The sequence below is a fragment of the Halichoerus grypus genome, chromosome 7 (genome assembly GCF_964656455.1).
Source record: "Halichoerus grypus chromosome 7, mHalGry1.hap1.1, whole genome shotgun sequence".
NCBI lineage: Eukaryota > Metazoa > Chordata > Mammalia > Carnivora > Phocidae > Halichoerus > Halichoerus grypus.
Window position 1 is genome coordinate 566,843 of NC_135718.1, and position 13,910 is coordinate 580,752.

Here is a 13,910-nt window from a genome sequence, read left to right on the forward strand (position 1 = left end):
CGGGGTGTGGCTCCGACCTCCAGCCCACACCTGCCGGCAGTGTGTCTGTGTGGTGTGCATGCTGGGGACTGGATGCTCTGAAAACACAGCATGAAGTGGCAATGGGGTCACCACGCTGTCCCAAGTGGACTCTGGAAGCTGAATCGATACCAAAACACACGAGCTTTAATATTTAGCGCTGGATTTCTTTGGTTTGAATGCTGAGGTGTGCTCTGCTCTGCCGGTGGGCCAGGGGCAGGGGGCCCGAGTGTCCGGGTGGAGCAGCCTCTCTGGGTTCCCCGGCCCCACCCCGGGCCCCTGTGCAGAAGCCGGAGCCACGCACCGAGGTGGGCCTGCCCCCATCGAGGACGAGAGACGCACGTGGATGCCATTAACCAGCCTCACAAAGGGCAAACAGTGCAAAATACTGTATTTTGTCTGACGGTTCTGCATCTACAGGTGTTCACAGCACAGCGTCGGGTCTCCGGTTCCTATCGGCTACGGGAGCAGGCGGACAGGCTGCACGGAGACAGAGACTGCCTGGTGGTCACCGTCGGGTTGACCTGTGAGGACACATGGGGTTTGTGGCGGGCACGGGACATTGTCAGGTTTACAAGAATCCCTGGAAGCAAGGCTCCTTGTGCTCAGATACTGAGCGTTGGCCCTGGGACACCGAAAACCTCCCCTCTCCCCCGAGGTGTGCATTAGGAAGGGTCTGCAGCCCCCTCTCCCCCGAGGTGTGCATTAGGAAGGGTCTGCACCCCCCTCTCCCCCGAGGCGTGCGTTAGGAAGGGTCTGCACCCCTCTATCCCCCGAGGCGTGTGTTAGGAAGGGTCTGCACCCCCCTCTCCCCCGAGGCGTGCGTTAGGAAGGGTCTGCAACCCCCCCTTCCCCGAGGCGTGTGTTAGGAAGGGTCTGCAGCCCCCTCTCCCCCGAGGTGTGCATTAGGAAGGGTCTGCACCCCCCTCTATCCCCCGAGGCGTGCGTTAGGAAGGGTCTGCAGCCCCCTCTCCCCCGAGGTGTGCGTTAGGAAGGGTCTGCACCCCTCTATCCCCCGAGGCGTGCGTTAGGAAGGGTCTGCACCCCCCTCTATCCCCCGAGGCGTGTGTTAGGAAGGGTCCGCACCCCCCTCTATCCCCCGAGGTGTGTGTTAGGAAGGGTCTGCACCCCCCTCTCCCCCGAGGCGTGCGTTAGGAAGGGTCTGCAACCCCCCCTTCCCCGAGGCGTGCGTTAGGAAGGGTCTGCACCCCTCTATCCCCCGAGGCGTGTGTTAGGAAGGGTCCGCAGCCCCCTCCCCCCCGAGGCATGTGTTAGGAAGGGTCTGCAGCCCCCTCTCCCCCGAGGCGTGCGTTAGGAAGGGCCTGCACCCCCTCCACCCCGAGGCGTGCGTTAGGAAGGGTCTGCACCCCTCTATCCCCCGAGGCGTGTGTTAGGAAGGGTCTGCACCCCCCTCTCCCCCGAGGCGTGCGTTAGGAAGGGTCTGCACCCCTCTATCCCCCGAGGTGTGCATTAGGAAGGGTCTGCAGCCCCCTCTCCCCCGAGGTGTGCATTAGGAAGGGCCTGCACCCCCTCCCCCCCGAGGCGTGCATTAGGAAGGGTCTGCTCCTGGTGAAGCCCCCTCCCCCAGACAGCGGAGAACACTGAGGAGTCACAGAGATGACATCTGTGCAGGGCAATGAAACTCGTGCTCGAATGTCTGGAAAATGCCGGCTCTGTGTGTGCACAGTGTGTCGAGTGTGTGCGCACACGTGTGTGCACACACGCGCATGCACGGCGTGCGTATGGTGTGCGCACACGTGTGCAAGCACGGAGACACACGATGCACGTGTGCATATATGTGGCACGTACACACGTGCGGTCTGCATGTGTGCCACAGATCTGGGGGGGGAGGGAGGAATGGCCGTGCAGTCTCGCACACGTGTTCCTCCAGATGTCCGGGCTCTGCCTCCGTGGGGACCTGTGGAGCTTGCCCGCGGGACGAACCCCTTGCTTCATACACAGCTCACTCTAACGGACAACTGTCCTCCGAGTCGGGGCTTCGTGCCCAGATGCTCCTGGGAGTGCCAGCCCCCCCTTCTCAGGGCTGGGATGTTAGAGCCCCAGACGACCGTGCTGGGGCGGGGTACGGTCCCGACAGTGGCTGGCTTTGACAGTTGAGTCTGTTGAAGGACATTTGGGCATTTCTGAAGGCACAGGGCCCCTCAAAGAGCCTGGCCGGCGCCCCGGAGGACTGTCACAGGCTGCTTCTCTTCTCACGTGCACCTGGCTTACGGGCACAGGCCCCAGCGTCCGTGACGCTCTCAGGCCTGTGGGGGCCGCGCCCAGGGCGGCTGCTGAAGGTGGAGGTGGTGACGCAGGCCCCCTGACTCGGACACGGGCAGGCAGAGGGGCCAGCGGTGACAGCCCAGGTCCAGAGCCCCCTGTCCCGACTGGCATCCTGCCTGTGCCTTGGAATAAAATTTCATGAGACACACACTAGACACTAGAAAAAGTGGGTGGCACCTCTGCTGTGGCCAGACTGGCGGGGCAGACGGGACGCACCCCAGGCCTCCCTACGGCCCACGCAGGGCGCGGAGGGATTTTTCCTGATAGAACCCCTGCTCTGGTCCTGGGCTGCCCTGGGGACTGGGGACTATGGGTCAGAAAGCCGGTGACTGGGACACGGACGGCCCGTCTGACCTCAGGATTAGCAGAAGCAGACGTGGCCCAAAGCATCTTCCCGCTTGGGTCCTTCACAGCAAAGGGTCAGTGGGGGTGCCGGCTGCTTCTGAGACGTGAACCCCCGCTGGCCTCATGTGGCAGGACCCTGCTCTGCTCCGGAGCTCGTCCGTCAGGGCCGGGTGACGTGAGGCCCCGGCCCAGCTACACAGTGGTCTCGTTCTTCCACGGCCCTGTCCGGATGTTGCCCATGCCATGGGCACTGAAGGACAGGACTTCACACACGGCTCCCTTGAGCAGCCCATTCTGGCCGGGTCCACCGAAGGGCAGGGACTGTGTCCTCCGGAGCATCTCGAGGTGCGCTGGGCCGTGGGCCGACTCCCTGCCTGGCCGCAGGGGGCAGCTGTAGAGCACCGGGCTGGCGTCGCTGCCCTCGGGCTGGCTGACCAAGGGGAAGGGGTCGCCCTGGGCGCAGCAGGCCGGCGTGTGCGCCCCCACTGGGCCCTCGAGCGAGCTGGGGGGGCTGTCTGTGCGTGAGCTGCGGGGGCTGCCGTCCAGGCTGGACGGGATGTGGTAGGCGTACCCCTGCTCCGCCGAGGCCGCCCGGTGCCGGCTGAAGTAGGGAGCCTTAGTTCTGCCCTGGAGACACCTGTGCAGGTGCGGGTCTTGCCCAAAGGCGTCCTCCTCGTGCACGTGGACGTGGGCCGCGTCCTCCATCAGCTGCTCACAGTGCATCTGGGCGCAGCACGGCGTGGCTGGTGACAGGCAGCTGACGTGACTCTGGGCAGCCTGCAGGTTGGTCACCTTGCAGTGGCCAGCAGGGGCGTGGCCGAAGCCCCGCGGCTTGGCCGGACACGGCGGGTCCTGCAGGCAGGCCACGCGCGCCAGTGCATCCCCGTTGGTGTCGAGCGCGGGGCAGGCAGCGGGCTTCGAGGAGGGGGCGTCCCCGCGGGAGGGGCAGCAGGACCACCAGCAGTGCCACACGTCATCCCGCTTGGCACAGTGGTGGATGAGCACGAAGAGCCCCAGCGTCACGCAGCAGGTGCCGTACAAGCAGCTGAAGACCATGTCCAGGAAGGGGCCCTGAGACACGGCCAGCGCCCCAAAGGTCCAGGTGGCCGTGAACAGGAACAGCGTGAAGGCCGCGGCCCGCAGCTGGGCCTTGAGCGAGTGCTCGTTCTGCAGCAGCGAGGCGGCCGGCGAGCCCGGCCGGGCCCCGGGGTTGTGGCCGGCCTCGGGCCTGGCCAGCCGCTGGTGCTCTTCTGGCCGCGCCCTCAGCTCGTACCTGCGCTCCGGGTGGCACCGCAGCTGGACGTAGGTGCCCAGGAAGTACACGCAGGTGACCAGGGTGATGAAGGCCGCCGGCCCGTAGAACGCGCCCAGGCTGGGCTCCCAGGCCATCCAGCAGCTGCGGGAAGAGGGGGGTCAGTGAGGGGTCGCGCTGGGGCTGAGCGCCTGGCCGCCCTGGGGTCATGGGAGGACGTTCTCTACCGTGCGTGAGTTTAGTTGTGGTGAGGAGACAGACACAGACACGCCCGCCCGTCCTGTTGGGGCCGGGACAGCGTGGTGGGCGTCTGGGCTCTGGGGGGCTGGCTGCGCACCTCTCTGCCTTTCCTCCCTGACTCAGTGTCCCCAGTGCTGGAGCCCCGAGGGAGCAGAGCCGGTGTGTCCCGCAGGCTTGGCCTTTTGGGGGCAACCGAGGAGAAGGAGCCTGGGGCGGGCGGGCCGGGAGGGCGCTGGCGTGGGGGGCACGACCGGAGGGGCCGGAGCTCTGGGTGCTGCATGTGGCTGTGTATACCCTGAGCTGGTCCTGGGGTGCAGCCGTCTCACGAGCAGCAGCCCATAGCGCCCAGGGAGGGGGGCTCGGTGAGACGGGGTCTGCTGGGGGGGAGGGCAGCCCCGCTGGGCACCCCCACAGCGAGGTGGCCCGGGCATGGGGAGGTGCAGGGCACTGGGAAGGAGCCTCCACCCGCTTGGTGCCCAGTACTCACTAGGGCATGTCCTCATTCTCCATCCCATAATTCCTGATGTTCGTGGCGGCCGTGACCCCGCAGATGATGAAGGGAACCCCTCCGCTGATAAGGTAGAACCTGTGAGGGCAGAAGGCCCACTCGGTGCTTGAGAGGCCCACCCGAGCCCCCAAGGTCGGCCTCCAGCAGCTTGGGCAAAGGGGGGACCCATGTCCTGACAGCACCAACCCCCCAGAGGAGCCCCTGCCAGAGCTGGGCCTCCCCCTCCCCCCACCTAACCCCCTCCCTTCCCCTTCTTTCCCCTCCCCATCTCCCTCCTCTCCCCTCCCCCATCCGATCCCTCTCCCACCCCTCCCCGGCCCTCCCCTCCTCTCCTGTCCCCCAACCCATCCCCCCTCCCTCCCCACCCCCTCACAGCTTTGTGCACTGCCTGGCAGCCTGGCTTCTCAGCTGCTTGGGACACATCTGGCCTCTGGCCGCCCCCCCCAGGACAGCGAGCAGTCTGGACGGGAGTTGGCACCACTTTGGGCATGGCCTGACCTTCTTGCCAGCAGGGCCGCAGCCAGCAGCGCCATCTGAGGGCATTCTGGTGTCTAGTGTCCGACCCACTGAGGCCGGATCTCAGGAATGTGAGGAACCGCCAAGCACACAGGCCACAGACACCTGCCCCGGGTGCCTGGCCACAGAGCATGCTGGTCCGAACGGGTGAGGGTCGCGGTGGCCGAGGGGCCAGCTTGCAGATGATCACCGGAAGGGGGTGCCACCCTCCCGGATGCCCCAAACACCCTAATGGGCCAATGGCTCTTTGTCCCTGACGAGGGGAATGCCATGGTCCCGGGTCCATGGGCGGGAGCAGGGTGACCCCTGGGGACTCTGTGCCTCCCAGAATTCTGTATGCAGAGAACATGTCCTTCAGAACAGGACAAACAGACATTTTCTGACAAAAATAAAACAGCGAATTTGTCACCAGCTGACCTTCAAGAAATGCTCAGTTTCGTCCTGCATGCTGAAGAGCTATTGCCCCAGACAGAAACCGCTGAATGGAGAGCATCAGAAATCTAACTATTTGGGCAAACATAGAACATTTTGTTTTCTCTTAATTAAAAAAAAAAAATATATATATATATGATTGCTTGAAGAAAGAATTCTAATGCTGCCTAGTGGAGTTACTAACACATGTTGACTGATAGATGCCGCGTCTTTGGCACCAAGATGGTGGGGGGGGGCGGTCTCACAGGTGAGACTTCTGCGCACACTTTACATGAACTAGTGTGACTCTCACACCAAAGATACAGGGAAGAGTCCGTGGACTTCGATCCCTAAGGCAACATGAAAAATTAATAGGCAAAGGGCTAATAGATAATTAAAATGAAATGTAGAAAAATATTAAAATAATCCAAAAGAAAAAAATAGGAGAGGAAAGGAGGAGCAGAAGGAAAAGAAGTAAAACCAGAAACCCGGTGGACAGGTTAAAACGGAGACTTAAGTCCATCCGACGTCCTGGACCGGAGGCCCTGGCGCGGGCAGAGGCGGGCCGCTGCTGGTCCGCGGAGGGGACGCAGAGAGGCTGTGCGGGCACTGACCCCGGAAGACGGACTCCGGAGAAGGAGATAAAGGGCCCGTTTTATTCGGAGTCAGCACAGCCCACAGGAGGGCCCAGCGGCTGTGCGTGCGTGGGGCCAGAGACTCAAACTACGTGAAGCAAACGAGGACAGAATCACAGGTCGGAGCAGACAATCAAAATAACGGTCGGTGATCTGGACGCCCTCTCTTGGTGGTAAAGACACTGAAGATTTGAGCAACAATACGACTCCCTTTGCCTCAAAGCTCTTCCTGGAACATCACGCCCAGTAACTGGCGGCGCTCGTTCCCGCCATGTGTGCGTGGTCCGCTCGCCGTGGTGGACGACGTGTGTGCCGTGGAACGAGCCTGGGTCGCGTTACCAGGGCTGCGATCACACAGCGTGTGGTCTGACCTCCATGGAGTCCAATTCATCAGTAACAACAAGGTAACTGAGAAAAGCACAAATACTTGGAAGCGAAACGACACATTTCTTAAATAATTCATGGGTCGAAGAAGAAGTCCTAAGGGAATTTAGAAAATATTTTAAACAAAACGAGAAAGGAAAACAACATATTTCTGGGAGGCAGCTGAAGCAGGGCTCGGAGGGACATTGACCTCAACGAATGTTTCTGTGGGACGAGCAGGGAGGCCCGGCGTTCGTGGCCCGGGCTCCATGCGCCAAGGCAGAAGAGAGCCAAGGAAGCGCAGAGCCCCCAGACGGAAGGAGAGGACGAGCAGGAGAGCAGACCACAAGCAGTGCAGAAAAGCCCCCAGCCCAGAGTGGACGTCCGCAGCAAACGGACAGCCCTGCGCTCACACCTCACGGGATGGAGAAGAGGGCGATGCAGACCCCCCGCCTCCCCAGGGCGAAGACAAGCCGTTGCCAACACCTCAGCAGCTTAGATGAAAGTCATAAATTCCTTGAGAAAAATATAAATTAGCAAAATCGAGATAAGAATTAGGAAATCTGAATACTCTCTATCTGGTAAAAAGGTTGATTCCAATATCCACAAACATCTAACAGAGAAACTTCCAGGCCCCTCGAGTGTCACTGGGGAATCTGGTCCCACGTCCAAGGAAGAGATGACATGAATCCATCTTCTATGGGCTTTTCCAGAAAATGAAGGAGGGGCACCTCCTGACTCCGTCTGAGGGACAGCGGGAGCTGGTCCGAAAACCAGCGGAGACATGTGAACGCCAGTGAGCACAGACCCCCGCCCCTCTAACAGCGAATCAGCAGACGGAATTGAGGACTTTATACCAACGGGAGAAAACATCACGGCAGGTAAGATTTATCGCAGAAATGCAAAGTGTGTTACTCATAAAATCGAAGTAGCTCATCATGGAAATGCAATAAAGAGACTCCATGTGATTATTTTATAGACGCAGTAAAAACACTTGACAGAATTTGACACACATTTGTCATAAGAAATCTCAGCAAACTAGGCACAGTTGGACTCTCCTTGATCCGCTGAGCCGCATCGACGGCAAAGGCTTGCGTGCTCTCCCCGGGGCACCGGGGCTCCGAGCAGGGCTTGCATCCCACGAAGCCAGCCCCCAGCAGGCGTAAGAGGGCCAGGGTTGCAGGGGCAGGGGGAGGGACGGCGAGCCTGGCCCGGCGGCCTGAGCGAGGGGGCTTGTTCCTGCTGATGTGTACAGAAGGGGAGTGGAGGAGCCCTTCGGGGGTCCAGCCTAGCACGCAAAGCGGGGCGGTGAGCAAAGCCAGACAAAACTGTAGGGAAAACATCCCCTTGCTTTTAATGGCTGGAGGAGAGTGCCCCAGCTGAGCGTGTGCTTGGGGACCTGGCCTGGCACGGTCCTGGCCCACGGCCGTCTGTGGTTCTGCTCCCAGCGCTGACTAGGCCCGAAGCCCTTCAGAACCTGCAGAAAGCCGCTTTCCCCCGAGCCATGCCTCCGCCCTCCAGGCAGACAAGGAGCCTGGGATTCCTGCCACGAGGTCCCTTTAACTCATGAGGCGGCACAGAGGCAGGGGCGCTGCGACTGGAATGGCGGGAGGCTCGCTCTGCTCCGGCAGGCTCAGCAGCGGCAGAGCTGGTCCCTCTGGCGTCCCGAGGAAGACAAAGGGGCGGCATGGCTAAGCTGTCAGCACCGGGGGTGAGGCCCCTATGGGTGCCCCGAGGCGACGCACCCCCCTCGACTCCTGGCCAGTCCCAGGGGCTGTGCACTGTTCCCAGGGGACCAGATAGGTCCTCCAGCGACTGGAGGCCCAGAGGCAGCCAGGGCCCTCGGGGACCGCACCCTCCAAGCCCCCCGGCCGCGCGTATCCTGCAGGGTGAGGCGGCTACAGCCCCTTGCACTGCCTCTGGCCAGGCCTCTCAAGCCAGGGGGTGCCTCTTCCTTGGCCGGGGGCTCCCCCTGCCTCTCCCTGAGCTGCGTCAGCCGCAAGTTGCCAAGCCCCTGGATGGGCAGCCGAGCTCGGCTCCTGGTGCGGCACGGGCTCTGTCGGCAGAGGGCGCTGCAGGCCGCAGCAGGTGCCCCCACCTGGGACGGCTGTTCTTGCGGCGGCCGCTGGGCATTCAGCACGGTGGACATGCAGGACATCTGCGGGGCCTGTCCCGTCCCCGATGCCGACCACTCTGCACCTGCCTCAGCGCGCCCTGTGGCTGGGGTCCCTTTTGCCCCGTCGCCTGTCGGCCCCAGGCACACGCTCTCCCTTGGGGGCTCCTGTTGTTTCCTCCGGGTGTCCTGTCCTGCTGTACTCACTGACCCGCGCCTCTCGTGACATTGAAATCCTGTCCACTGGACCGGCCCCCTGCACAGCCCCAGAGGACCCTGGCCCATCTAGGACCACTCACGGCTCTGCGTTTCCCGGTCCCCACACAGACCGCCCAGGGCAGGTCTGCCGGAGGTCTGGGAGCTCACCTGGCTCCTGGGTCAGACCAGCTTCTTCCTTTAGGGGAGGGTTTCTAGAAAGAAGGGTGAACCGGGACCCTGAGGAAACCCCAGCTGCTGCCCCTTGACAGCACACCAGACCCTAGGACGCACACAGGGCAGGGCCACAGGCACCTGGGGAGGAGAGGGGGGTGGGGGCCTGGCTGGGCTCCCCGAGAGCTCGGGGACAGTGGTGCGGGGCAGGCGGGAGAGCCCAGTGATGGCCCGAGAGCAGAGCAAAGCGGCATTTAGGGTCAGGTGGTCTGATGAGTAAGTGGAGTCGGTGCGGGATATGCATGTTCAGGAACGTGAAATCCGCCCCTGCTGTGGGCTGATGATGGCCCCCAGAACCGGGGTGTGCTGACCCCATGCTGTGGAGGGGCCCTGTGGATGTGACTGAGCGGCAGATGCAGGGACCCGGGATGGTCCGGGGCGGCCTGGGTGGCCTGATGTCGCAGGGGTCCTAGCAAGGGAGGCGGAGGTCAGAGGGGAGGGAGGTCGCCGCAGGGCTGGCTGGGAGTCAGAGGGAGGCCCACGAGGAGTGTGGGTGCCTCCAGAAGAGGCAAGAAACCATCTCTCCCTTGGAGCCTCAGGTGAGCCCGCCTGGCCACACCTGGATGTAGCCCAGGAGACCGATTTTGGGTTTCTGCCTGCCAGGACCGAAAGAAAATACATGTGCCATTTTAACTCAATAAGTTTGTGGTCGTTTGTTACGTCAGGAGCAGAAAAGGAATATGGTCCCGAGCCATACATGGTTCTTAACGTCTCCATGGCGCCACGTGGGTCGGAGCTGGATGTGGACGTGGATGTGGACGTGGGCTGGGGAGGGTCCCACTGAGGAAGCGCAAGCGCACCTCTAGCGGCCGTGAGTAGGAAAAGCTATTTGTGACCCACGTGGCCACATGCTCGTGTGAGGAGCACACAAGGAGCTCCAACAAATCAGTAAGACACACAGATGACCGGAAGGACAACGGGAACGAGGCTTGAACGGGCGCTCCACCGAGAGAAAGCCCAATGCCTGCGGGAGCCTGGTGCTCGCAGGGTGCAGGCCGCGGCCGGGGAGCACGGCGGCTGCGTGGATTGCGGGCGGGCAGCTGGGGAGCGTGTGTGGGTGAGCACCGGGAGGAGCGGGGCGTCCGGGCCGCGGCATCCTGTCCCCGGGAGCTGATAGACCGCACTCCGGTCCCGAGCCCAGCTCAGCTGGCCAGATGCAACCCACATGGACGGGTCTGAAAAAAGCCGTGCACAGTGAAAGGACCAGATCTACACAGTGTAAGTCGAGCAGGTCACCTGTACACACAGCTTGTGATCAGTGCAGACGGAGCGAGTGTCTGGGGACCCACACTCGGGTGGTGACACTGTAAGAAGGGGCTGTGGAAGTCCCAAGAGACAGGACAGCGGTGCGGGCTGGGTGTGGGCACGACCCTGGACGCTTGCGGCGGGGGAGGCTTCCGTTTCTTCCCCTGAAGGGCACAGGACAAGTTTTGTAAGCATGCACTGACATTTTAGGCATTTTTGGGGGTCAATGTTCTATTTAAAAAAACAAAACAAAACAATCAAGAAAGAGAAAGGAGCAGATCTCTCCCTGAGCCTGTGGTGCTGGTGGCGGGAGGGCAGCACCCTACTGTCCACTGTGCTGGGCCTTGGGACAACCTCAGACACGGGCCCCGGCTTGCACACGCGCCCGCGGCCGCCTGGAACCAGGCGTGCAGCGGGAACAGACCAGCTCCTGGGACCCGGCGGAACTCCAGGCAGTGGGCACAGGGCCCTCCGGCAGCTCCTGACACCCAGGAGACCAGGCCACGCTTCTGCTGCCATGCACCTGCCAACTCCCAGCACACAGGACACGGCCTGGTCTTAGCCCCCCTGGAAGGTCAGGGGCGCCGTCCACACCACACGCCCTGTTCCCGTGCGGCTCAGCTCAGGGAGCGTGCAATGCATGCACGTGCCCACGCACACACCCGCAGAGGGCCCACACGGGGCCGGGCGCTGAATGTGACAGGCAGGGCGCTGCACCGGGGATGCGTGAGGATAGGCCCTGTGTCCAAGCAGGAGGCCTCCTGGGAGCCTGCCCTTTAATGAGAACCCGGGAGTTCTGGAGGTGGAGACCAGAGAACCATCGGAAGCCTGCGTCATGGCTGGCCAGGGTCAGCAGCGTGGGGCTGGGGCGCCCTCCAACCCCTGCTGAGATCCCTGCCCGTTTATTCCCACGCAGCCCCAGCTCTCTCTCTGCCACCAAACGAGCAGGTGTCAGCAGCGGGGGAGCAGGGGTTGGCCCTGGTACTGGCAGCTGTGCGCCCGCGGGACTTGTCACCTTGGCGTCTGCCTCTCCGAGGACAGGCAGCTGTGGATGCTGGTGGAGCAGGGACTCTGTGGCACCCCGTGTCCATCAGAAAGAGGGACGGGCCCAGGAGGATGCGTGTCCAGCAGGGCAGGGCCGGCCACTCACCAGCACTTAGCGGCAGCGATGGTTTGCCAGACGCGGACTTTCCAGCCACAGGGCTCTTCTGGGCCGGCTTTGATGATGTAAATGGGCCGTTTAAGAAATCCCACTTTGCGAGCATACAGCTAGCAACTAGCAAGCCCCCCAGAGCTGCCGGAAACCAGACCTTAAAATCCAAGCGCCTGCCTCCTGCCACGTGTTGGCCACGCCTCTCCTCACGTGTGGTCACCTGTGAGCAACGGTGGGCGTGCGTCTGAGGGGCCTCCATGTTAGGAGTTCATCGGACACGTAGGTCATCAGGGCCGGGGTCCCCAGCAGGAAAGCAGGGAGCCGGGACAGCTCAGCCAAAACCGCACTAGCGTCCCGTTTGACCGCTCAGACAGGACCACGATAGCATCCTGCCCAGCAGCCTCTGCAGGGGTGACTTTTGCAGCACAACCCGAAACAAAGGCACTAACCATGAAACCTTGGTCGCTGTCACAGCTGAGGCAGTTAGTCTCCAGGTGTCAGCCCACAAGACCCATGAGCACGGGAGACGGGGGCGTGATGAAAGCCCTGATTGGCAACACCTTGGCAGCGAATCCACAGGAGGCCCGCTCTCAAGGTCCTGGAAAGAGCTTATAAGACCCCCCGAAATCTGAACGGGAACCCGGGAGCCCTCTCGGGGAGCTTTGTACTCTGGCTCAATAAACTTTGCCCTGCTGCCCAGCACTCTTCGTCTGGTCTACCTCTTCCTTCCTCGAAGCGGCGCGGCCAAGAAGCCGGGCACTAAGGGAACAAAACTCCTGTAACAAGAGAGAAAGGAGACCGGGCATGGCAGACAGCTTCCCCTCGGCTGCCAGGCCAGGTGTCAGAGACAGCGGGGCGCCCGCCATGGGGTCCGACCACCAGGCGGGGGCAGGGAGCCCACCTCGCCCTCCCGGGGGGGGTTCTGTCCGCCGGCCAGCCGCACTCCCGACGCGCCCCCTCCCCCAGGTCAGCCCGAGGAGCTGCCGTCCCGTGTGACAGGCTCTGCAGGCCGGACACAGGGAAGGGGCAAGCGAAGATGCGGGATTCTCAGCGGGGTCCCTCCCTGTGTCCTGAGGGAGGAGATCGGCCACAACGCTTGGGGGAGGGGCAGCCAGCGGTGGGAAGGGCAGGATTCGATGGGTGGGGGGTGGTCTGCAGCCTTTGGGAGGCGGCCCTCGGGTGGGGCGCCCAGACGGCTCTCTCAACCCCGTGCATCTGCCACCACGACTCCAGCTCACAGCGCCACGTGCATGGGGAGGCTTTCGTGCCCAGCGTGGTAGCCTTTCCAGCTCCGTGGCCTGTCTTGGGGGCATCTTCATTGCACACCCCTCCGTGCCTTTCCTCGGCGGCTCTTAGTGTGTTTCCTCCCTGGACTTGCAACAAGTATTCACGGAGTAGGCTGCCCGCCAAGTGCGTCGTCAGACTGGTCAGCGACCACCGCCCTGCTCACACCGTCCGCAAGGGGCCCAAGATCTGGCTGAGTCCGGATTTGGGGCCCGGTTTCCGCAGACTCAGAGCCCTTGGCTGCTCCTCTCTCCTCCGGAGTCTGTCCCCTGGCCTGCTACTGACCACCCAGGTGGACCCTGCGCACGGGCACGTTCACCCAGGCCCGGGAGGCAAGGGGGTGGGAGGGGCACTCAGGAACGCGGTCCCCGGCCTGCAGGCTGGTGCGGCCTCACTCAGGTGATAGAAAGAGGTCCAGAAGCCCTTCTAGAGACTGACCATTCAGGCCTTCTGGACCCCAATTAAGCCACGCAACCCCGGAAGGCACCTCCTCTCTTGAAGAGTGTCCCTCAGGACTGCTCGGCCCGGGTGCTGTCCCGCCGGTTCCCCCACTCATGGAGGAGAGCACCAGCGACGTGCTGGGACCGTTGGTCACTGGGGAGCTGTCCGGGCCAGGTGTGGACACGAGGTGATGCAGCGCAAGCAAGCTTGAGGAGCACGAAGGTCATGCATACGGCTGTGGGGGCCGTGGGAACCTGCCCTAGGCACTGCGCCCCACGCAGGATCCGTCTGACAGACGCTCACCTCCGGGTCCAGTTAGCATCCTTTGTGCTGGTCAGGACTTCCGAATTCCAAGAAATCAGACTGATGGTTTCAGCCGAGACCGAAGAGGCTTTTTCACACTCATCTAAGTGTCCAAGGTGCTCAGAGATGCACAGCACGCCGATCTGCCGTAACCACACAGATTTGGAGAACAGCTGTTCACAAGACCTTGGGGGTCACGCAGAGAACGAGAGCCACGCCTGTGCTGAGCACCGGGCATGGAACCTGGTGCCCCGGGATGACGGGGACGTACCGAAACACTGCAGTACCGTGATTCACTCTGGCAGGTGCCAGGCTGTAGGGCTGCACGACCCCTTCTGCCTCAAAAGGGCTCCAAAGTTCCAAAGCCA

At 62.5% G+C, this 13,910-nt stretch overlaps 1 protein-coding gene across 2 annotated transcripts in view; it reads right to left on the minus strand.

Annotated features, from left to right (window-relative positions):
- Positions 1-392: 392 nt before the first annotated feature.
- ADGRA1 (adhesion G protein-coupled receptor A1) overlaps positions 393-13,910 on the minus strand; it is a 38,850-nt gene continuing 25,332 nt past the window's right edge. The window contains exons 6-8 of one of the 2 annotated variants that reach the window (XR_004908880.2): positions 4,629-4,727; positions 2,659-4,045; positions 393-542 (exon numbers count right to left, since the gene is read on the minus strand). Coding sequence is in view for 1 of the 2 variants with exons in the window: in XM_036065750.2 (XP_035921643.1) it covers positions 2,842-4,045; positions 4,629-4,727 (1,303 nt within the window). In the remaining variant the exon portion in view is untranslated. Of the gene's footprint in view, positions 543-1,099; positions 4,046-4,628; positions 4,728-13,910 lie in introns of those variants that run through there. The other variant, XM_036065750.2, reaches the window with a different exon arrangement.